General features: G+C 44.2%; 1 protein-coding gene across 3 annotated transcripts; it reads right to left on the bottom strand.

Annotated features, from left to right (window-relative positions):
* Positions 1-143: 143 nt before the first annotated feature.
* Positions 144-23,021, bottom strand: PHF11 (PHD finger protein 11). 3 transcript variants are annotated; one of them, XM_054518545.1, is made up of 11 exons: positions 22,931-23,021; positions 18,566-18,680; positions 17,554-17,689; positions 15,797-15,904; positions 15,081-15,214; positions 12,132-12,178; positions 8,590-8,648; positions 8,126-8,192; positions 6,208-6,330; positions 4,900-4,971; positions 144-1,080 (listed from the first exon to the last, which is right to left on the bottom strand). In XM_054518545.1, the coding sequence occupies exons 3-11, from the start codon at positions 17,659-17,661 to the stop codon at positions 941-943; spliced, it is 858 nt and encodes a 285-aa protein (XP_054374520.1). In that variant the 5' UTR covers positions 17,662-17,689; positions 18,566-18,680; positions 22,931-23,021; the 3' UTR covers positions 144-940. The 3 variants fall into 3 exon arrangements, with proteins under 3 accessions (XP_054374520.1, XP_054374519.1, XP_054374521.1); XM_054518544.1 differs by lacking the exon at positions 22,931-23,021 and adding an exon at positions 21,948-22,040; XM_054518546.1 differs by lacking the exons at positions 4,900-4,971; positions 22,931-23,021 and adding an exon at positions 21,948-22,044.
* Positions 23,022-24,027: the final 1,006 nt, after the last annotated feature.

The raw sequence follows: 24,027 nt of genomic DNA, 5'->3' as shown, positions 1-24,027 counted from the left end.
CAGGATGTCACATGTGTAACACCAAGTGGTGTTTGCCAGTGCTCTGCTTGCCCCTCAGCAAGAGCATGGCTGACAGCATTCCCCCTTCCTGGCTGTGTCCTGTGCAGCAGCTTAGGGATGGGGAGCACAACTCCACACACAGCTCCTTTAAAAAATGTTTTATTTTATTAACTTAGCCTGTTGTGGCTTTTCTGTATTCAAACAATATTTTAAAGACAAAACACATGAAAGTTGAACCCTTTCTTAATGGAGAAGGGACGATCCAGTCACTGTTTTGCTCCATTTGACATTGTCCTTGTTCTGAGTATAATGCCCAACCCTTTCTGGTCTGCCTGCAAACACTGCTTTACCACTGCCAGTATAGCAGAAACAGTGCCCCCGGACCAGTCAATAAAGAATAATGTGGCTTTTTAAATTAAACTCCTGTTTGTAATCCAGAAGACTTCTTTGAGTGCAAGTGCTGCTCCTTTATCTTTTTTGGGAAAGCCAAAGCAGCACTATGATCCTTCAAACATCACTGTCTAGACACAGACAGTGAGGCACTACTGCCCAGCCAGGAGAGGGCTCCCACAGGTAAAGTGAATTTAGCAAGTGTTCTGTGGCAGCTGAACACGCCCCTGGCTTTGAGAAAAAAAGTCTTCCCTGGAGGGTTCTGTTGAGTTGTTGCAAAAGCTAAATTTAGTTAGTAACACTCATTTATATTCCATTGTGCAATATAAGTGGAAATTTATAGTGGAACCAGGGAAAAATTTGAAGAGGAAAATTTGAACACTTGAAGGACTTTAAATTATTGCAACAATGAGGTATAAAAATGAGTATAACAGCACATTCTTGCACCCATTCAGCCCTCATCTTCGGGCTGGGAAATTGGGCACCGACCAGACTGGTCTATGGTTTTTATCATTAAAAATCCTAACAATTGCACCATCACAGAGAGGGGTTATTCAGACACTGTACTGGATGTGCTGGCCATGTTCTCTGGAGTAGGAAGGATGGCTTCTTTTAAGTCCTGCAGCAGCTCAATCTTGTGATCCAGTCTTTTTCTGTTTTCCAGAAGTTTCTGGATTTTTTCTTCTGTTCCTATTATGAAAAAGGGATAAAAAGCTTTAATTATGAAGGAATAAAAGGATTTTATTATTATTATTATACATAAGTATTACTGATATAAAATACATTACATATTCATTAACTCTGCAGAGCTACCACTGCTTGGTTTAACCTACAATAAAGCCTTTCCCTTTCTGCAGCAATGCCTGTAACCCACCACCCTGCACAGCTAGTGTCCTCACAAAGAGCTGAACTCTGTGTCTGCAGAGAGCCTGGCTGGTGTGTCAGAGAAAGCACAGAGCAGGAGTCATGTCCTCTGCCATCCCTCTATAACAGAACTAGTTTTGAGATTAAATTTCAAACATCTCAGCATATGTAAAAATCACTAGTTTAGCTACTAATCCCCTGTGTTAACTGGCATATGAGTTTAAAGGTTCTGTTTTCAGAGCCTGTTTGTGTGAGAACTCCCCCAACAATGATTTTAAATCTTTAAAGATACCATCTCTGAATTACACTCCTAAAGCAAATTTACAAGCCTAATGGATTTTAGCCAACAACAAAATTAAACTTAAAACCAGATGGTTTGGACAACTGCATTCAAGAACTTGATTCTCAAAACCACAATTCAATAGCATTTATTCTCCTGCTTCTGGCACAATCATTATTGACAGTATCCTGATGGGATTACCCAAGTTGTTTACCTTATTTGCAAAGCCCTGCTTGACTGCATTTCTGCTTCCCTCTGCTGCTTCCATTTCCCTAATGTTAAAGATTACTGAAGTCAGTGAGAGCTCAGTAAGGAACCTGGCCAGTATTCAGAAGCATTACCACAACCTTACAGGGTTAATTCCAAATTTTCAATGAAGCACCTGCTTTGTTCAGTTAGCAGGACACACAGAGGTGTTGGTGACCTCTGAGCAGCAAGGCTGGTCTGTGAACAACAAACAACTTTCTCAGTGTGTGAGAATGTTGAGAGTTTAGATCCTAGTAAGAAGAAGACATTTTGTACAAACGGAATGTATTTTTCTTCTTTTGGGGGAGAAGATGTTGAAAAATGTCTCCAAAGTTCCAGTGAGGAGAGTGCAGAAACATCTCCAGATGTTTACCCTATGCCATTCAAAATAAAAAAGCCTGAAGTGATTTGGAAAAAAAAAAAAAAAAAAGGAAAGGAAAGCACTTTGGCCTTTTGCCTCCCCACTGCTTCTTCCTCTGAGTGAGAAAACACAGCACCTGCTGCCTGTGGGTGGATGTGGAAGGTGATAGACAGGGACACATTTTTAAATCCATTACCTAAAGTTGGGCATGGCTGCTGAAGATGGGCAGCCAGAGCACTGTTGGTGCCTGCTGGGAAATTCTGGTAGTGTCCACTGAAGAGGGACCTGGTGCCCCAGCCTAGCTCTGACTGGAGAGAAGGAGATGCCCCTTCCCTCTGCACTCAGGTGACACATGCCTGAAGAAGTTTGACATGTACAAGTGGAACCAGGGGGAAAAGCCCTCTTAAGAGAGTATCTGGATATGAATTAATGATCAGAAATGAACAAAGCAGCTCAGCTGGTTAGAGCATGGTGCTAATAATGACAATGGTTATGGGTTCAATCCCCATTATCCCCATACATGCCACTTAAGAGCTGGACTCAGTGATCCTTGCAGGTCCCTTCCAACTCAGAACACTCTGTGATCCTGTTGATTCAGCATTTGGGAGAGTTACAGATGGAACACCCACAGCTCAGTTTCTCTCCTGTCAAAAGGATGTGGCAGAAATAGAAATAGCCCAGAGAAGATGTCAGTGATAGGAATGACTGGCCTACAGAAATGCTTCCACAGGAAAGGAAGACAGGTAAGAGACTGAGAACCTTCCACCTCATAGAGGAAATGAGCTGAAGGGAAAGAAAATGTATTTCTGTAAAATCAGGAATGGCCTGAGGGATGTGGACCTGGAATGACTGCCCCAAGTACTATGGGGCTCTCAGTGAAGGAACTGCACAACAGTTTTAAAATTAAGTATCATGGCCTTTGTCTCCATAACCTTTATCTGAATTGCAGAATTTGCTGCTACAAACCCCTGAAAACAAATGCTGTCAAGGAGCTCAAAAGCTTCTGACCAGACTACTGACCAGCACAGAGGAGAGGGAATCTGATGGAGGCATCCTGCCCAAGCAGGATGCACAACAGAACTGAAAACAAAACTAAAAGAAGTCACTTTCCCTTGGAGAAGAGGAAAAGAACCTCCAAACAAGAAATCTGAAACTGCTGCTGAGGCAACAGTATATCCTGTGTGGAAGGTTTGACATGCAGTTGAGTTTGCAGTAAAGCTGCACATTGGAAAAGGAGTGTGGATCCTTGTATATAAAAAGGGGTTTTAAAAAGCCCTTTCACCAGTTACAGTTCAGAGTAGCCTTGCTGTGCTGGCATGTAAAGCTTTAGAACAGGATTTGCATGATGATTTAAGAAGTGACAAAAAGATTGAATTTAAAGCATGGCAGATGACCCAAAATCATCAGCCTGAAACACAGAATTTATACCAGTCCTACTTTATGTAGTCCTTGACTTAGTATGTCACCACAAAGCTAGTTAGAGCTTATAAGAGATTATGACAACAGTAACAATAAACAAAAAAAGAAGAAAAAATAGGAGCTGGTGATTTGCTTTCCCCTCTACAGTTTCACTTGTAATTAGCATGGTTTTCATTTCTTTCTCACTGCCTCATTCTAAGAGCTCCTCTTGGATCAGTTGTGGAACCAACCTCATTATTATTGACCTTGAAATAAAAAGGTCTCAGAAAAGAAGATTGTGCGGTACAGGAAGAATTGAGCTGCTTGAGTTGTGGGGATTTGGAGAGGGGACAGCTAGTACCCATGAGAATCACATGGTTGTGTGCAGAGAGGTGCCAATATCAAGAGATTTTCCTGTAAGCTGAGAAGAGGATGAAATAATTGATGCAGCAGTGAAAGAAACAAGTGTGATCCAAGGTTGTGTCACATGAGGAATTTCGAGCAGAGATGTTTTAATGTCCTCAGATGAGGCAGTGGTGGAACCTGTGTCAGACAACTGCAACACTGGACACTCCAACTGCTGAAAAAGGAATTTAAGTGCAAGAACAGGAGACTGAAGGGAGGAGTGGCTTTTTCAGTCAAGTGAAGGAGAAACAGCAAACATCATCTTCACATAACCAAACCTCAACATTAGCTAATTAAAACTCTTTTCACCAGAATAAATTAAAGCAAAAGTTAGAACAGCTGTTGGAGAGGGAAATGGGAAGCATGAGACCTGCCTGTCTGAAAACCACCTTCAGCCTTGTTGCTTCAAACAGCTGAGAATCCAAGCCCCACAGTTTCCTTCCACACCAGTACTCCCAAGTAACTGTTCCTGCCTTTGTTTGCATTTCACTCTGAGCATTCTCATCTTGTTTTTCAAAGCACAATTGCCCCCCGGTCCAGGTGAGTTCTGCTGGCCTTTGGCTGCTGTGTTTCAGTGGAAAGCACTACTCTGACCAGCACTGGTCAGCCAGCAGCAGAGCTGTAACACTGGCAAACTGCTGAAGGGAGGCTGTGGAGAAGGAACCCAAATAAACTGCAGGAGAGCAGAGTTCCCCTAGGGTGGAGACCCTTTGGCCTTCTAAAGCTGTGGAACTGTGAGTGGCTCCCTCCTTCAGGTCAGCCAGCCCCATGTGATATACTGTATTTCTAAAGAGTCAGTTAGCCATGGCTTTTATTCAACTGTTTATATAACACTGAGAAAAAAAGTTCCTTGGAATTTTCATTTTAAATTATTGTTCTATCAAAATTCTCATTAGAATAACTTCAATGCCGAATCCCACACCAGCTGCTCCTCTGAGAGCTTTTCTGCACATACCTGAATAAATATTTGTCAATATGTTTTCAAACAGTCCACAGTCAAACAGTGCCATCACTGTCTCTTCATACTCTGGGGAAAGAGATAATTTGATGTAATACTACTGAGTAAAGGTTTACACAGCCCTACATTAGAAGTACCACAAAAGAGTAATTACTTATTTTCCATTATACTGACTGCTCAAGGTTTTAAGATGTCTTCCTTCCTTCTCATATAATCTATATTGAGAAAAAAAGGATCAAGTTGTCAATTCTTTCTTTTTAGTTTCATACAGAAGATTATTCCTTTTTTTTGTTTGCACCACATGAACAGTGCATTTAAAGAAGAGCAATATACTTAAGTCATATTTGACTTCAGTGTGCCAGGACTGTGTGATGGCAGAGCTGACTGCACCAACTCCTCCTGACTCATCAGCTGTGGGGCTGAGCTATCCCCATTTGCCGTTAAGAAATATCCAAGAATTACACCTCAATTTCATACCTGAGGCTTCTGCTGAAGCAAAATACAAAACACTCACAGAGTTCAACTGACACACCAGCTGCTCATGAAGGAAGACTTTCCAGGTGGGACATTTCACTTTCCATGCATGTGCTTCAGTTACTTTGCATAAAATAGCCTTCTTTATGCAAAGGTATTACTCCTAACTTTGCAAAACTGGGAGGGCAATTGGAGAGGAAAGTTCAAAACTTTCTTTAACTGTGTTGTGGACAAAGCAACATTAGATTGGAATTCTTTAAAAACAAGGTACCTCATACAAGGTGATAAACCCATAAAAACCTGAAACAGACACTAACAGCTGACAGTACACTTGTAACAAATCATCCAAAGCCTTAAAATGTACATACTTAGGGATTTTCACTCAGAAGAGAGTGCTGATATTAACAGACAGCTGGTACCTCTGTGAAGCTGCAAGAGCAACACGGGCTTATGACCTAAATAAAACCTGGCTCTCTTCAGGACCTCTCTGCTCCCCAGTTCCTGGGAGGAGAGGCTGGACTGAACCTTCCTATGCTTATGTCAGCATGTAAAAGGTGGCTTCAAAAATTCAAGTCAGAAGGTCTCAGTGGAGATGCTGAGTTGGCAGCTCTTATGTAATTTTGAGAAAGAAGTTCCTTGGAACTTTCATTGTAAGTGGTCATTCAAAAGGGGAGGTAATTTCAACCTCCTGCACAGCTGCAGAAATAAGGACTGAGTTATTTAGCACCATGCTATTCTCAGGAAGGTTGCCCAGGGCCAAGTGCCCAGGATTCAGATCTGCACCTCTACTCTCACAGCAGAGTCCCTGCCATGGGTGCCCCTGAAACATACCTGTTTCTGAAGTGTTGTCATCCATCAGCTTTTCCTGAGCCAGATGAAGTGTGTCCAGCATTTCTTCAAATATGTCATCCAGAAGCCCAGCTTGTTTGCACTTCCTAACAAGGTCTATCTGAACTGTTAAAACACAAAAGCATTCTCATACAGAAGTGATCTGTAAAGTGGGCATTGCTCCCTCTCTTCTAACTAAAGCTTAAGCCAAACTAAAAACTAAGATTTAAGCCAAAGCCCTTCCACCAGTAACAAATAGTTTTGCAGATCTCTGGCTCCTCCAGCCACCCACACAGCCCTTTTAAGTGGGAACAAAAAAGTAGCCAGGCAAATGTAAGCACTGTGCTGGATGTAAAATTCCTTAAGCTCTAGATTTGGCTTCATTCATCACAAGCAAGCAGCTACACAGCTCTAAATGTTCCATTCCTAAAGCTCATGATACCCCCTAGTGATTTGTCTTGCTTGCAGCTTCACCAATCCTTAGGACTACACCATGGACTAAAGCTAAAGCTAAAGCTTGAAAACAGTGCAATAAATGAATCAGATTTGATAAAAATTGAGGCTACTTTTATTCCAAGTGATCCAGGCAACTAAAGTTTTTATTACAGCCTATTTTATATACTGACTTTGTCAGATTTGGATTGATAGAGAAATAACCATTTTTTCTTTATCACTGAGCAGCAGCAAGTTTTAGTAGATCAATGCAATGGGCTGTTTAAAAGCAAAGAGCCACTGGATGGCTCACTCACCAGTCTCTGTTAAAAACAATGTTACATTTTACTGGAGACATTTGTGAGGAAATGCCTTCTCACTTACACGAGATGCTCTAGGAGTATTCCAGGATTCTTTATCGGTTTCCTGTTCTTTACAGTGGTAATGAAATTCAAAAAAGACCACTAGGCAGCCACTTGCAATACCATGCACATACATTAAGCATATCCACAGTGAGGTGAATAATCACCATCTAGCACATTCCAAACTTCCAAGTGCAGCAGAATCCCAACAAGCAACTGCAGCAGGAGCTTCAGGGTAACATGAAAACTGCAGGATAGCTCCTGTGATGCATCTCACTGTTGTAACACCATATATATGCAGTGAAAGCCTATATTGTGTTAAGTACCCTGTGTACACCCAGGCTTCCAAAGGCAAGATGTGCTGCCCCCTACTCAGAGCACTTCCTCTGGTTAATGCCTTCCAGGGTTCCCATTTCAGATTTAACTGTTCTGATATGGAGGAGGAACGTCAGGCAGAGGCACCCCTGCCTGCAGAAGACAGAGCTGAACACAGCAGCCAGCCAGAGCGGGGCATTCCCATCTGAATCACCAGCTCATATCACAGGCAAGTCTCACCACAGGCATTTGTTTGCTGCACAGTTATCAAAACATTCAAATCAGACTTCTGCTGCCACACCAGAGCACAGAGTGCCACTTGTCTCAGGAGAATCATAAAAATACATTTGCAGCATAGAATTTGCTACCAGCCATCTCCAAGCTCTGCACTTGAACATAACAGATCACAGTACCTCCTAGTTGCTCCATGAAGTTGTTATCAAATGTTCAAAATATCAGAATAAGGCTCCTTAACACTGAAGTTAAAGAGAGCATCCTTTCTTCAGGCCCAAGGCTCTGCAGGGAATTCACCTAACCTTACATGGACACTGTGGCTCTACATTAAGTGTGTTGCTCATATACACTCCCTACATACACTTACAATTTATCCATTATCATAAATCCCACCCCAGGCTCCCAGAGAATAAGTCCTTTATTCCATCTATCACTGCATTCTTGAGCCACATATCTTCTTCTTGTCTTCCCACTGTCCTTGCTGGAGGAGCAGCATTTGCATGCCTTGTTTCTCTGCTGAAAGTTTCACAGGCACAGTAAAAACTGAATTAACCCTTCTGGTATCCAATGAGTCTCACCTTTATGCCTGTTGTTTTTTCTTTTTAGTATTCTTAAACTGTTTTCTTCTGCTGTCTCTTCTGTACTCTGTAAGAAAATCAAAACAATGCATTTTTACATCATGCTGACATTTACTGCTGTTGTCATTATCATACTTGTGTCTTAGCAGAAAGACAAAAAGCAGTCCACATGTCTGTGAACATAGTCAGCTTCTCTGAGTGGCTAACAATATTCCTCTGCAGACACTCTATTTTGAAAATGGAAGCAAAAACTGCTTCAAAGCAAAAATGCTTTAAGAAAAGCCAAATACCTGGGACACCACCTTCCTTAACCACTGCATTTGCAAATAGCAGAGAAGTTAACAAATGCCTACTGGGAACTCCCAAGGCTCTTTCTGAACACTGTCAGAATGCTTTGATATGCAAGTCCTTTGCAGTAGCAGGTGTGGGTCTCCTGATTTAGTACTACTGAAATTTAGAATTACCATTTCTTCTGTGATGGTGGGAGACGTCAACGTACGTCTTCTTTTCTTATTAGCTGCATCTAGGAATCAATAAACAACAAAGTAACAAAAGTCACAACCTCAGACTGACCATCACACATCATTTAAATTCCTTCTTTTCCCAAAAAACTAAGGAAATAAGGCCCTTTGAGTGGCAAGGCAGAAATATGTTTCAGCTTTCCCAAAAACCTGACATTTCAGCAGAATTCACACTGTTTCCATTAAGGAAAATTGCAAGCATCAACCAACCATTAGGAAAAGTGCAAATCATTATAGCATTAGGATATCACTTAACCTTTTCAACTCAGTAGATTTTTAATTGTGGCAGAGTAAACTTATTCCTCCTGGCAGCAACACCACTTCTAGGTGGTAAAAAACAGTTTGGTTTAACAAACAATTCTTACGTATGTTAATACACCCTCAAAACTAAGACTACATAAAGAATTACTTAGGTGTATCAAAGACATACAAATGGCATTAGAGTTTTCATCAACATAAGGACCCTCCCAGAAAACCTCCAGAAGGTTTGACTTGTCAGTTTACTATTTGACTGACAGTTTACTATTATTGTAATAATTCGACTTGTCAGTTTACTATTATTTATGCTACAAAGTGTTTGTAGTTATGTGGTACAAGATCTCTGAAAAATTCTCTCTGCTTTCACTGCATCCTTTCCATGAGCATGCACCAGACTCTTGCCAACATCACAACTGGCAGCTTTTGGAAACAGCTACAGTATCACAAGCAGAGAGGGATAGCTCTGGCAAGAAGACGTGGCAGGAGCAGAGAAAGGCAGAGAAGAGTGCAACCACCCACCAAAACCTGAATGTTTAGCGTACAGTGGGGTTATACTTTCCCTTCCCTGTTTAATTCCAGAACCTCTGGGCAGTACTTAGTAAGGCCCTCCCTGTTAGAAATCATCCTATCAAGAGGAATGAGGAGCCATTGCTGTATACAGAGGCGGTGAAAACAAGTTTGGGCTTTGGGCACTGGTGCTGTACATTTGCATTTCTCATGGGCTGAAAGGAAATTGGTCTCTCACTTCATGCAAACCAAACCTGTAAGGCCAATTTCAGGGCAGTGTGGGAGATACTGCTGTAGGTACAAGTGTTCCTTGCTGTCCGGTGTGGTATTTTTGACACATGATGGGATTTTCTGAGCTCTCCCTGGTATCTGCTGTAAGGATGCCTTATACAAGAGGAACACAGTCTGAAGAGCAGCCCAGCTCCTCCTGCCCTGCACAGTGCTGGCTGCTCTCCTGCATTTGTCAGCCTTTACTCTGTCCACATCCAACTCTGCCAGTTAAACAGAGGTTGGAGCCTGTTTCCAAGTCCAAGCTGCTCTCACATCCTTGCTGCACAGAGCTGCAAGGAGAGTTCTTGGCCCGTAAGGCACCTTTATCTCTTTCCAATCACACAGCAGAGCTCTGACATTCCAGCACAAGAATATTGTATGAACAAGAATAAGGGGATCTTCCTTGATCCCCTATTCTCCAAACTATGAAGCAGGAGACACTGGGCTCAGGGAACCAAGTGTCTTCTACTCAACTCTCCCACTTGCTCCCCCCTTCCCAGGGTACAGCTACCCTCAGGAGGTGAGAGAAGCTCATTCAGGAGGCAGGGTAGACACTGCCAGCAGAATTCATTTACCCCTCAGAAACAGAAGGTCTCTAAATTAAGTGCCACTAGAAGAACTCCTCTAGGAGAAAATTCTCTTCTCAGGGAACATTGCATATGCAGCATTTGAAGACAAAAACCCCATCCAGTTTCTAAAGGGGGCTACAAGAAAGCCAGAAAATGACTTTGTACCAGAGCATGTAGTGACAGGACAAAGGGAGATGGCTTCAGACTGAAAGACAGCAGGCTTAGGTTAGATATAAAGAAATGCCATACTGTGAAGGTATTGACACTCTAGAACAGTTTGTCCAGAGAAGTTATGGATGCCCTGTCTCTGGAAATGTTCAAGGCCAGGCTGGATGGGGCTTTGAAAACCTGGTCTAGTGGAACATGTGCCTGCTCAAGGCAAGCAGGCTGGAACTAGATAGTCTTCAAAGTTCCTTCCAACCCAAATCATTCTGTGATTCAACCCTGTAAGACTTAAGTACTCCTGATGAACAAGGAGTGGTCTAGAGGGCTGGACCTAATGCCTGAATATTATCTGGTACTGGAAACAAAGCAATTCTGGGTCTGTCCAGTACTTGTACAGGAGATCACCTGGCACCCTGGGCAGCCCCAACAGACACCGACAACCATGTGACCACAGAAATCAAAATAATTTTGAAAAGGGAAGAAAGGTCAGGATTCAGAACTATGGGTAAATTAAAAGCGAAACTACTAAGTAAACTAAGAGGATGCATTTGGTGAGTGAACCACAGCAATATCAGATATTGAAAAGACTGTATGTCTGGCTAAAAAGTGAGCCAGGGGGGTTAGAAATTAATTTAGGGTAGAAATGAATTTCAGAGTCGGGACAGCTGTTTTAGCTGATGTATGTTGCTTAACCTGCTCAGCTTGTAACTTGCTGTGCTGGCAAAGGCCTGCAAAGATGGAAAAAGGAATGCAGGGATCCTGATAAGAAGAGCTCATTACCCCAAACAAGGTGGAAGGAATGCGAGGCCTGTTGGAGATAAGAGGGGCTCCTCAGACCCTGCAGCTAGCTTCAGAGAGATCCCACATGTGCCCAGTGCTGAATAAATACATATCTACCTTCCAACTTTTACAAGTTGTGGAGTCTTTCTGCAAAGCCCCTGATGAATAAAAACTTAAATTATAATCACCTAACCCATCTCTTCAGTGTCATCAGGGTGGAGCAAGACTCGGTTCAATTGAGGTCAAATTCAAAGTGAAGGCCAGTCCAGGAGCCACTTCACTGTGAGCAGAGTTCTCTGCATTATGCTAACAATGTCCAGCTTTGGTTGGGATTTCCAAATACCTCTGAATCAGGAAGGGCCAAGACTGCCAAATGAAGCTGCATTTCTGCAGCACAGGAAGCAATCCCTAAACAAGGATTGTACAACCCTTTTGTTACACTTAAAAAGCTCTTGGGATCCTTCAGAATGAAAGGCCCTATTTTAAAAACTACTGCAGTGAATACAGAAGATGCAAATGTCAATGTCTGCATAAACACAGATAAAATCCCAAGGTGACTTATCCTGAAACAGTCTTTTCCTTACTAATCTAGTGCAAACTTGTGTGTGGCTTGCCTGTCTCACATGGGTTTTACAAGCTGCTTGGGCCTACTTGCCCAAAGAAGAGTAAGAATGATTCCATCAAGGATTAGGTCCATTGTGGTTTAAGTCAGTTTTCAAGGAGATTCGGGAAGGATTAAATTTTAACTTCTACCACTTCAAAAAAACCTTCCTTTTTGTGCATACATGTGGATCATAACCAAACCACTCTTGCAAGATTAGAAATTCACCACTTGATATGAAGGTGGTAGTATTTATCTTGTTCTTATGAATTACTGATTGTAGGATGCAAACTTTTAAAACAAATGAAATCAATGAAGTCATTAAAGAAACTCACCATAGCGATTGGTCCTATTCCCTGGGTCATGTTTTGGGCAGAACACTCTAAAATTTAAGTTCAATTTCAAGAAGAAGAGAAGAAGTATTAAAAAATATGCAAACTGAGTTATGTTGACCTATTTGAACATATATTTTCTCCTCTTTCCATCGAACATAAACTGAAAGACAGTTCAAAAAAACCAGGATTTTTGTTCAGCATTACCCACCTCAAAAACCACCTGCTTTAAAGTCCTGTGCATGCACAACCTTGTGTCTGTACTCCTAGAGCCGCAGTGGATTCTCAGCACTGAAGCTCTGAATGATCAGCTCCATCAGCCCCCCTGTCTGGGCCTGCCCACTGCTCAGGCCCCGAGTCAGACACATTTCATGCGTGTGGCCATCACTGGGTCAGAGACACTGAAATGAGATTAACGCTCCCAAGGTGAAACACCACAGTCCTGACACTGCTCCATCACAGCAGCTCTGCCCCACACGGGCCAGGAGCCTCCTCAGACACATCTGCCCAGTGTCACCTTCCATTCCTCAGCCCTGCAGGATGCTGGCAGTGCCACATGGCACCACCATGCACTCACCTGCCTGGAGATCTCTGTGCCCCTCCCTCCCTCTGCCCTGTGCTCATGGAATGGCCCCCAAATCCTGAGTACGAGGGGCAACCCTGTGTGAGATCCAGTAGCTTAAAGCTGCTCAGTCCATTTGTTACTTAAACACTTCAGGAATATGTGAAATGGGAATATTTTCAGTGGTTCTAGGAGAGCAATCTGAATTCCTTGGAAGAGGCAAAATGAAACAAATTTATCTGAAAATATTCCTTATCTTTTGGATAATGTGCAGAGAACATGAACCAACTTTTATAATATGCCTTTCTTATAGAAGCATCCCAAGTAACTTCTTAAGCAAAAATGCCTTGTCAGGAGGCATGGCAATTTTTAAAGGGAACTGCTTTTACTAGGACATTTTCTAATTACTGTCATACTGCCCTTAGAAATGCAGACTGTTGGCTTGATGAGGAACTTCTTTTGCCTGTAATGCATCTTGAAGCAGAACAAATCAGTTTTAGGTATGCCTAACAATTCCATCAGAAAGCTATATACTGGACACAGCTTATTTACATCCCTGAATTTCTAATACTGCCCTTTGGAGAATGTTTTTTATTCTTCCCCTCCCTTTAGTTCTAGTCTTTCACAGATAAAAACAACCCATCCTAAGCACAAGAACATCTTATAAAGTACAGACAGTATATTTTACTACTCAGGCCACTTTATTTGGAAGCATTCCCCTACTATCATTTTTGCAAGACAGCAGTGCAAATTGTACTGATTTCTCCACCTCTGCTCTTACTGGCCACTTCCACAGCACCATATACTTTCTCTTTTTATTCTGCTCCATTTGTTTTGATGATCAAAACCCATCACCACAACGATGGCAACTCAGAATTTAAAGCCACCAGCTCTGCCTCTCTCGAAGGAATTCTCTCTTTTTGGTATGTTATATTTCACCATGAAAATGTGCAGGGGCTGTCAATCCACATCTACTGTTTTTCAAGTGTACTCTCCAATAATTTCAGCTAGCTACAATTTTTGTGCTTTATTTACACCACTGCTACTGTGCAGAAGTCTTTAGGTTCAAATCCTTGAAAGCTGTCCTACTATCCTTCTCTAATCTAATCCTTCCCCAACTCCTCAATACAGGTTGCTATAGCCTGGTTTCCTAGGCTATCAGTGCTACACAGACACTTAAAGCATTTTTAAGGGTCCCTCTTCCAAACCTCCAAGGTCACCAGCTCCAAAATGCCACCAAACTAAACTGTATATGCAAGCACTTCTTTACCAGTTTGTATCTAGACTGCTGTCAGTCCCACTTGTTTTTCAACATCTTGAGTTCAGTCTTCTTGAGCCTGAGTTATCCTTTCTAAAGCTATAAGATGAAAGCCATTTATGCTGTGATCATAGAAAGTTTCCATCTTCCCAGTTACACTCTTTCATGAGCTTTGCAGATTGACGAAGATTTTACAGCTCCCATCCTCCCTGCACAGCTGGGCTTACAGCCTTGCACAGATGCATTCATTTTAGACAGAGTGTGCTGTGAACCAGCCAGGAGTGCGAGTCTTTTGACACAAAAGGACCCATCTTCCACCACTACCAAGGACTGCACTAGTCCACCCCTTTCTGAAACAAGTAGTGATTAGATGATCCCCAAATCAATCTAAGTCTAACATGACCTGTGACCTCTCTGCCCTTGCACAGAAATCAGCATCAGGGCTTTTATGCAACTCAGACTTTACTATAACTTCAGCATTTCAAAAGGTCCCTGAAGCCCCCATTTTTCAACCCCTTAATCTGCATCCTCCAAACAATTGCTTTCATCTGTCAATGGCAATGCAGGCAGCCCAAAGGCAGTGGACACCAGGACTAGCATGATCAGGACAGAAAATTTACTTAGAATGCATTCAATCATGTTATTGCTAGCAACATACTTGACATACAAGGGCTTTGGTGGGAATCAAAGTTCTTTGCTAGCATGGGGTGGGAAAACTACCCAAATTTGACTAATGTGAGCAGACCTAGAAGTGCTATAACCTGCTTTGTGCTCAGACCACGTTTACTGGAGCTTCTGAACCAACAAAAAATTTAGAATTTGAGTGACATTAATAAAAGTTTTGGTTCTTGAAGACTGGCTAGAGAGTCACAAAAGACTGACTTTCTCAGTTTTTTCCTTGTTATCTTTCAGTGATGTTACAGGCTCAAGCACCGAACAGATTCCCTCCCACTGCAGTAAAGTTTTCCTGTGAAATGAGAACGCTTCTCCCACAGTTTGCAAACAGAGGATCGCTTTAGGAGAGGGGAACTTACTTCCTTGCCTAAAAGCCCTTTAAGCCCCACCCAATGAAGTCCCCTTTGCTGACCCCCCGAGGCTGGCAGCGGCAGTGGGAGGACACTGGGTGAGGTACCTGTAGACGCCGTTGACCTCGTCGGTCTCCACGGCGGCATCGTCGCAGAGGGCGCAGAAGAAGTGGTAGCTCCTGCGGCACGCGCGCTCCTCGCAGCCCACCGTGGCCCCCTTCTTGCGGCAGAAGTTGCACACCTGCAACGGGAGAGGGTTCGCCACGTAAATGCCACAGGCAGCTACTCCAAATCCTGCCAGAGAGGGCAAATGATGTTCTCTGTGGGAAAATCCAGTATTCCATTGCAAGTTTGTATTTTATTTAATGTTTGTATTTATGTTTCCTAGGCTAACTTCGTAATAAAAAGAGTTTCCACCCAGGACACTGGGGAAGAGGGCAGCTGAAGACAAAGGCAATTTAAAAAACCCTCCTTTAATCAATCATATTTCTGCTAAACTCAGAATGTGTTCCCCTTTACAACTGTGGATTGCATTCTTTTGTTTCAGGCACTGGCTTAGTTCTACACCAAAGTCTCAGGAAACTTCAACTAAGGACACAAAAGGCCAGGAAAAAACCCACCTGCATTTTAATACAGAATGAACTAAATTCCACCAAACCAAATGTTAAATCAATAACTCCAATGCTAAACCTGCAATTTCCCTAATCTTACTAGATGAGAAGGACCAGCTACTTGAATGGGTTTTTTTAAAGCACAGAACAGGCTAGACAACCTTCAACACTATGAGACAGGACTAACTGCAGACTCAGAAACATCTCCTTACCAGCCGCTTTCCTCTCCTGAGCTCCTTTAACACTGATGACACATCAAACCTTATTTCCAGATTTTCTGGGTTCTGATCTTCAGATTCCACAAATCCTGAGGAAAATAACTAAAGACAAAAGAGACAGTTATAAGAAATAAGAATGACTCAGTCATCAGTGCTGAAGAGAAACAAGGAATACATCTTTTCTTCTTGCACTTGCCCTACCTAAGAAGGCTGATTTTTCTGTGTGTTAACAAAAGGTTTCACCTACACTGAACAAGGAGCTAAGCTTAAGCATTTCTGCAATCAAAAGAAGTTCCCCCTTCCACACAGGAGATTTCACAAACCTGAAGGCAAACTAAGAAAAGATAATAAGGTGAGAAAGTTAACTTATTAAAAATATGATCAAAGAAAATGTGAAATTCCAGGGTGCCCAGAGTAAGGATGAGATCTTCAGGCAAGAGACCTCCACACCTTGGACATCTTATTATTTGCTCAGCTGTTCAGGCCTAACCTGGATGCAACATTTCTCTGTAATAAGATTTCCATACAGCCCAATACTGACAACAGCTGACTGCAGGAAAAAAACAGAAACATTGTACATATCCTGGGAGAAACTCACTAAAAATGCATACATGCACACTCAGGCCATTTTAATTCCCATAGAACTGCTGAGCCATGACAGTGAGTGAGGAAGGGGAAGTTCTTGGCAAATATTTCCTAAGCATTACATGCAGCTAATTCCAAACAAAAGGGAGCTACCCTTTCATCAACTACCAGGCGCAGTCTGTCTGCTCAGAGGGTGATAGCTGACTGCAAAAAAACCCAACAGCACAAACGAGCCTAAGGCAGAGAAATGAGTCAAGTTGCTGGGAGGAGAAAGAAAGCAGAAAAAAGAAAAAACAGAGAGAGGGAGAGAGAGAGAAGTTTTAACACTGGAGAAACATTAAAGCCATAATAAAACCTGTTTCAAACAAAACATTCAAGTGCGGTAAAACAACGCTGTTGTAAAACATTCTGATAAAAAATAACCAGCCAAAAAAAGATATCAGAAAAGTAAAGATGCAGACATAACAATTGTGAGAATAAGAATGCTGGGACAGTGACAGCCAGAAAGCTGCTCTAGCAGCAATCTCTGGCACTAAACTGCCCTCAGCTATATTCTCCCTCTGCTGAAGGGAGAATACAGCAGCTGTAATTGATTCTGCACTCCAAGAACCAGCTCCACCAACATTCCAGAATAAAGGGAAGGCAATAAGAGTAGGAGGATTGCAACACATTTAAGAGCTTCACAGATATTTTTATATCATCAACTTCTGATATTTTTATTCCTTATTTTTAAATTATTGACACACTGGAAAGTTTTTTAATCTTTAAGTGATATGGATATTTTCCTGCAAAGTTTTAAGTATACAACTTTGTGTGGTCTGAGAATCCTCATCCAAGAGGATGAGTCTCAACAGTGCCTCAAGAAGACCTATTCCTGTTGCTAGACCATATGTGGTCTTTGTGGTGTTTTCATGTGTGTCTGGGACCACTGCTCAGCAACAGACACATGAAAACACCATGAATCAACAGCTCCAGCTGTGCAGACACATCCTCTCCCGCTCCAAAATCCTGGCCAAGCCCTGTTGCTCTTTAAGCTTTTCATAATATAAACTTGCTGGTTTGAGTAACCAGCCTTTCAATCCAGACATCATTGCAAAACCAAAAACAGATAAGCAGTGGAAACTTTCCCCTTATCCCTTCAGTACTGACCAGCTAAAGGCACTCACCAGACAATCCTGATGAGCTGCAATATTTCTCTCTGCGGCGATATACATCACAGAGCCAGCCTCCCCTTCTGAACAAAATGCACATGTCGTTCTCACCATCTTCGCCATTATCCAGAAAGCACCTAGAGCGGGAAAACTGGGACAAAACACAAAGCAATTGAACAACTTCCATAGGCCAAGCAGGACAGAGCCTGACAACACCTGCCCTTGAACTGCTCCTTCACCTACATCCCTGACCCTGGGTGCTTTGCTCCTCCAGTAACAACTACCAGTAGAACAGCAAAAGCCTGCACCTGGCACAGCAGTGGGATGGAAACCAGATCCCAGGAGCTCCAGCAATTAGAGCGGGAGAAAGAGTGGTTTATCTCCTCTTGGAAAGTCACTAACAAGTCATAAGGGTTAATACAAGAGTTTCCAAGCTTGCTTGAAATATCTGCTCCAAAAACAGATCCAAGAGCAGCCTGGCAAGTCATGCTCTCAGGTGTGAAACTCCTTTTATTTGGAGGAGGGCAATCACTCATAGTGTTTTTTTAACCTACTGCTGCCACGTGTGGGTCTGCGAGTCAACAAAGGACAGAAAAACAGCTGCCCCCAAGCTTCAACAGTGCCTTCCAGGAGCTCACAGAAAACAAGGAAGAAATACTAATTTATTGCTGTAAGAAGGATGTAGCAAAGTAATGTGGAGAGGTCTACAAGTAAATTGGGGTACAAAAAAAAAATCTTAAGTGAGAGATTCAAACATTCTCCCTCAAAAGGGCGAAATGCTAACACGAGTGACAGAATTTTCCCTGAGCCCTGGGAATTTTCCTAGGGACACTTGTTATCTTTTCTTGGCCATATACACTTAAGTCTTAATTGTTCTTCACATAGCCTTTCTCCAGCAGCTGCAACATTCTGAGGCCACCTACATACTTCACAAAAGCAGTCTAAGTGTTTCTGGACAAGCCTTTACACACATCCCCCACCAGCAGGTTAGAGCATCACCCCATAACATTTGTAGCAGAAATTTTACTTTGTGCTTTTTGTGCAAGTCCACCACAGAAATCTTCAACAACTTCCCACTCCTACTAGGTGTGATACTCCAAACTATCCTCTGCTGGAGACGTCACCTCTGACAGCACAAACTCCTGTATGACAAGGGGGAAGAAAAATCTGTGTTTACTTTCAAGAAACAGGAAGATCTGAAGTTAAATTATTCTAGTGAGAGGTAGTAAGGCCCAAGCACAAAACAGGCAGGAAATGTCATAGTCCAACAAATTCTGCAACCTTTTTCCAAGTTTCAACAGACAAACTGTTTTCATTAGCTCCCATTCCCCTTGCATAAAACAGACTGGGTAGCCCCAAGTGAAAGCACCACCAGACTAGAAGAGCATTTTTTATGTTTTTTCCCCTTTGGCTCACACTTCTGACAATTTACTTGTAATCACAAGTCACTTTGCCTTTGCACACAGCTGGAGTTTTTTTCCCTCTTTCCTTCTATGTCTTGTAAGCAAGGCAGGGTAGAAGCTGATTTCCAATATACCCATCTATACACTGACCATCATATCAGTTTCAGAACCTGAGCAATCAATAAATACAATAGAAACAAACAGAAATACAAGGACATATTAGAACTAGAATAGAACAGAAAGAAATTCAAAAGAAGAATGAGCTAGAGTTTGAATGGCCTAGAATACAGGAAAAGCTCTCTGCAGCAAACCAATACCTGGATTCAATACAGACACATAGTGCCTGCTCAGGCCCAGTCAGAGGATCCAGCTCTAGGAATTTTTTAAGGAAGGGGCTAAACGTGGACTCTACAGTCCCTGGTGTTCTTACAGACTCCAGAGAAATCCTGGTGCTGATGGAGGACAGAAGATAATTGATCATGGTCAGCCTTGGGCTTACTCCAGCACCTTTCTAGGAATCCTGAAGCAGTGGAAATCCAGCTCTTGGCCATTCCTCTGTGCAGAAGCAGCCAGCCTGCACCTACAGCCCTGTTTAGCCCTGTATCCTGTCCCTCTGTGATGGGTTGGCCCTGGCTGGATGCCAGGAACTCCCCTGAGCCATGCTATCACTCCCCTCCACAACTGGATGGGGAGAGAAAATATAACAAAGGGTTCATGGGCTAAGGACAGGGAGAGATCCCTCACCAAATGCCATCACAGGCAAAGCAGACTCAGCTTGGGGATAATTAACTAAATTTATTACTAACAAAATCAGAGCAGGATAATAACAAGTAAAATAGATTTTAAAACCACCTTGCCCTGACCCCTCCTTTCTTTCCAGACTCTACCTCCTTCCCCCAAGAGGCACAGGGAGATGGAGAATGGGGGTTATGGTCAGTCCATCACTCATTGCTCCTGCCACACTCAAGGAGAGTCCTTCCCCTGCTCCAGTGTGGAGTCCCTCTCAATGGAGACAGTCCTCCACAAACACCTCCGTGAGTCCATCCCATGAACAACAGCTCTCCATGAACTGCTCCAACACAGGTCACTCTCCCATGGGGTGAAGTCCTTCAGGCACAGCCTGCTCCAGTGCTGCTCCCCGCAAGGGTCACAAGTTCTACCAGGACCCTGCTCCAGCATGGGCCTCCCATGGGGTCAGAGCCTCTCTCAGGCACCCATCTCCTCCCAGGCTGTGCACGGATCTCTGAATCCCCATGGACCTCCCTGGGCTGCAGGGGCCATCCTGCATCACCATGGTCTGCACCAGGGGCTGCAGGGGAATCTCAGCTCTGGCACCTGAGGCACCTCCTGCCCCTCCTTCTCCACTGATCCTGGTGTCTGCAGAGTTGCTCCTTTCACATATTCCCACTCCATTCCTCTCTGCCCACAATTATATCTGCCCAGTAACTTTTTTTCTTTCCTTCTTAAATATGTTACCACAGAGGTGTTACTATCATTCCTGCTGGGCTCAGCCTTGGGAGCAGAGGGTCAGTCCTGGAGCTGAGTGGCATTGGCTCTGCTGCACACGGGGGAAGTTTCCAGCAGCTTCTCACAGAAGGCACCCCTGTAGCCCTCCTGCTACCCAAACCTGGCTGTGCAAACCCAACAAACCCCCACAGGAGCCCGTGCTCTTCCTGAGCTTTCTGCTACAGTACTACCAGGAAGAGGACATGGAGCTAAACGGGGCAATGGAGCTGGCTGGCTGCTCCTACGCAAGAAGGGAGAGGCTAAGGGCAGGTTTCCAGTTTCACAGTTTAGTTACATTTCATCTGAGCAACGCCCTTCTTTTGGAGGGCTTAAGCCTGCCACTCAGGGATTCCAGGTGAAGCACTTGGATCTGTCTGAAAAGGCAAGAAATCCTTGCTCCTCGCCCCACTCTTTCAGTAGCACTCATGACAGCATTGCTCTGTTACTATTTCTCCTGCTGTGTCTTTTTAAAGCCAAGGAATCTGAAACTATTTAGTTCTTTTCTGTACAGAAGCCTGTCTGCAGTTTTTTCCACCTCTGTCACTCCTATACTCTTCTGGCTACACTCAAAGAGGAGCACACCACCTCCAAAAGGATGGGCTACCATTTACACTACAAAGCCACAATATCACTCCGTATTTTCCTTCTTTCCTTAACAATTCTCACTATTTCAATCACATTTTAGCCTGCTTCTGAGCACAGAGCTGACACTTCCAAAGAACTACTGTTGGAAGCATAAAGCAGTGAAAAAACCAACAAGCTCAACAAGCAAGGGGGCCCACGGTGATCAGAGCAGACAAAACTGGGTGGAGGGCTGGTGGTTTGTACTGCCACGGGTCTGGAGAGGAATGTGAGGCAGTGTGGGAGCCATGCAGCCTTGTTCTTTCCCTTGCTTACCAGGAAATGTTCTGCACCAAACTGCACCTCCAGGGTATTCTGTGCAATGTGACCACAAACAATGGAAGGTACAAAAGTACCCTGATTTGTACCTAACTGGAAGGGGAGAATTCAAGACAGAAATCATAGGGACAGATCCATGGGTTTGTCCTCCTGTCCCCACAGAAGGGACGCCTTTCAGTGAGAGTCACATACTTGTCAGTTGGTTGGGTTAAGTTAGGTAGGGAAAGACCTCTGAGATCATCAAGTCCAAACAATGACCCAACACCCTCCTGTCAACCCCAAACCAGTATCACAGTTCCCCAGATCTCCTTAAGTAGCATCAGATTAAGTAGGGAGGGCATCAGTATTATGGTTGTTTCTCTGCCACATCCATCATCTTCCACTTATCAACGCTGGATTTTCACCTGCTGTTTTATAGTTAATCCCTTGCTGTCCCTAAATCCTTCTGCAACCGTTTGTTTCCACTGTCACCACTACAGGGAACCCAGGGGGCCCAATTCAGCTGCAAGATTTGGGGGGCTCCTGCTGCCCTCCGCTCATGACAGGACAAACGACACTGCAAAACAGAAGGCAGAGCAGCAGCTGAGAGAACAGTCACACCTGGACACTCCTCCTGTGCCATCTCCTAGAAGGAGAGCTGCTGGTTTCGCTTCTTCATTTTTTCACAACAGTGACTAAAGGGAAGGAAACAGGAAAGGAAACAGAAAGTAAAAAGGGAGAAGAACAGTGCCGGCAAGAGTCCAGGGCTTGTAACACTTTCAAATTCAGCAATCCTGCTGAAACATTACCAGTTTGTCTAAGTATTTGCTCTCCAGACCCAGTTCTGAAAGCATTCTTGTATGTAAATACCCATATTTTACACAGGAGGAGGCTAAGACACAGAATCTCTTAGTATAGGGGAGTAAGGAAAAGAACCCAAGTCCCCTGAATTCCGGCGCGCTATTGAAACCCACTGCCCCAGCTCCTGCTCTGCTCTCCTCTTCCTTCCAGCGCAGTGCAGGATTGGATCTACGGGAGCAGGAAGAAAGAAAGAAAGGAATCACACCCCCGTTACCCCACACTCACTGTCCCTCATTTGTGCTTTGTGGGGAAAGAAGCACGGCTGGAGATTTCACAGCTAAACACGACCAACACTCATCTCCCCATTCTCTCCGTCAGTACAGAACAAACACACCCAGATTTCGCAAGAAAGAAGAAGGAACAAACAAAGCTCTCTTTCTGATCACCTCTCACTTGAGACCATCTCGTTCCAGCCCCCTGCCACGGGCAGGGCACCTTTCGCTGGACTGGGCTGCTCAGAGCCTCATCCAGCCCGGCCTTGAACACCGCCAGAGACCAGATTACCACAGCTTTTCTGGGGAACCCGTGCCGGTGCCTCACCACTCTCACCCACCAAAGAACTTCTTCCCGGTACCTCCCGGGCCCCCCGGGGCCGCCCTCACGGAGCTCCCGGTGCCGCCTCACGGCGCCCCCGCCCAGCCCGAGCCCCGGCAGGGTCCACTCGCTGGCACTGCGGGGAGAGCGGGGCCGCGGGACCGCCGCTGAGGAGGTTCCGCGCTCCCCCCGCCCGCGGTGGCACTTACCGCCCGCTCGCGGCCCGACTCGCGCGAGCCGTCACAGCCACCACCACCGCCCCTTCCCCCGCCCTCAACTCTCCCGCGCGGAAGTGAGCGCGTCCGGCCGGGGCACGGAGCATGCGCGGTGGCGCCCGCCGATGCTCCGCCCCGCACACCTGCGCGGCGCTGATTGGCAGCGGCCCTGGCGTGGCTGGCGGGAAGGCGCGCCGCTGAGGCACCGGTCACGTGATAAGGGAGGCGTGGCCGCACCACCCACGGGCGCGCCGGGGTCACGGTCCAGTACCGGGGTTCGATACCCGTGCCCGGCACCACCGCCGGGCTGCCGTCGGGCAGCCAATCCGAGGGCTTTCACCGTGGAAAAGGCGATATCCTGCATCCCTCCCTAGCCTCGTGCTCACTTTTCACAGAATCACAAAACTGCTGTCCAACCTGAGCCTCCCCGGGTGCAGCTTCCTGTCACTTGTTGCCAGGGGGAAGATGCCGACCCCACGCTGCCCACGCCTTCGTTTCAGGCAGTTCTGTAGAGAGGTAGTGTGAAAAGTGTCTATTACCTGGCTCTACACAGATATTTACTATATGTATTATGTTGTATTGATTAGTGCTGTATTAACATTTTAGTGGTATGGTAAATGTAGTTTTGTCGTTAAAATGTAGCTTTTGTGGTTAAAACAGAAACTATGTATGTGGAATATTTTTTTTTAAAGAGAGGAATGAGGTACTCTCACCGAGATAGCAGCCACAGGACACCTAAATCTTTCAGAGAAAAAGTTTATTGCTCCCTTATCAGAAGAAATGAACTTCTTCCTGCCTCAATCAGCCCTGAAGACGCCTCAGGACTAAGAGGAAGAAGTTGACGATGACCAGACAGAATCCTGTGTTTGAATGGAATTTCTGCATCATGTATGAGGTGTATGAATATGCAAAAGGCTATTGCTTTTAAGAGTTAATCCTCTGTTAACGTGGGTCCTTTTTTGGGGTTTATTTTGCCCAGAAAAAGGTACCCGGATGTCCATAACTCTTTGTTCTTATTGTCTTGTATTGTCCTAATCCTAATTGTCCAAATTTTTATTACTCTAATTTCATTACTATTTTTATAACCATTT

Source organism: Molothrus ater, chromosome 2, assembly GCF_012460135.2.
Source record: "Molothrus ater isolate BHLD 08-10-18 breed brown headed cowbird chromosome 2, BPBGC_Mater_1.1, whole genome shotgun sequence".
Taxonomy (NCBI): Eukaryota; Metazoa; Chordata; class Aves; order Passeriformes; family Icteridae; genus Molothrus; species Molothrus ater.
This window is presented reverse-complemented; position numbering and strand designations above follow the sequence as displayed.

Coding starts and splice junctions, on each gene's coding strand:
- PHF11 (XM_054518545.1), bottom strand. CDS start 17,661: ATGGCGAAGATGGTGAGAACGACATGTGCATTTTGTTCAGAAGGGGAG. Junction 6,331..8,125: donor AAAAAACAACAGGCATAAAG/GTGAGACTCATT, acceptor GTGTTTTAACAG/TTCAGATAGACCTTGTTAGG. Junction 1,081..4,899: donor ATTGACAAATATTTATTCAG/GTATGTGCAGAA, acceptor TTTTCATAATAG/GAACAGAAGAAAAAATCCAG.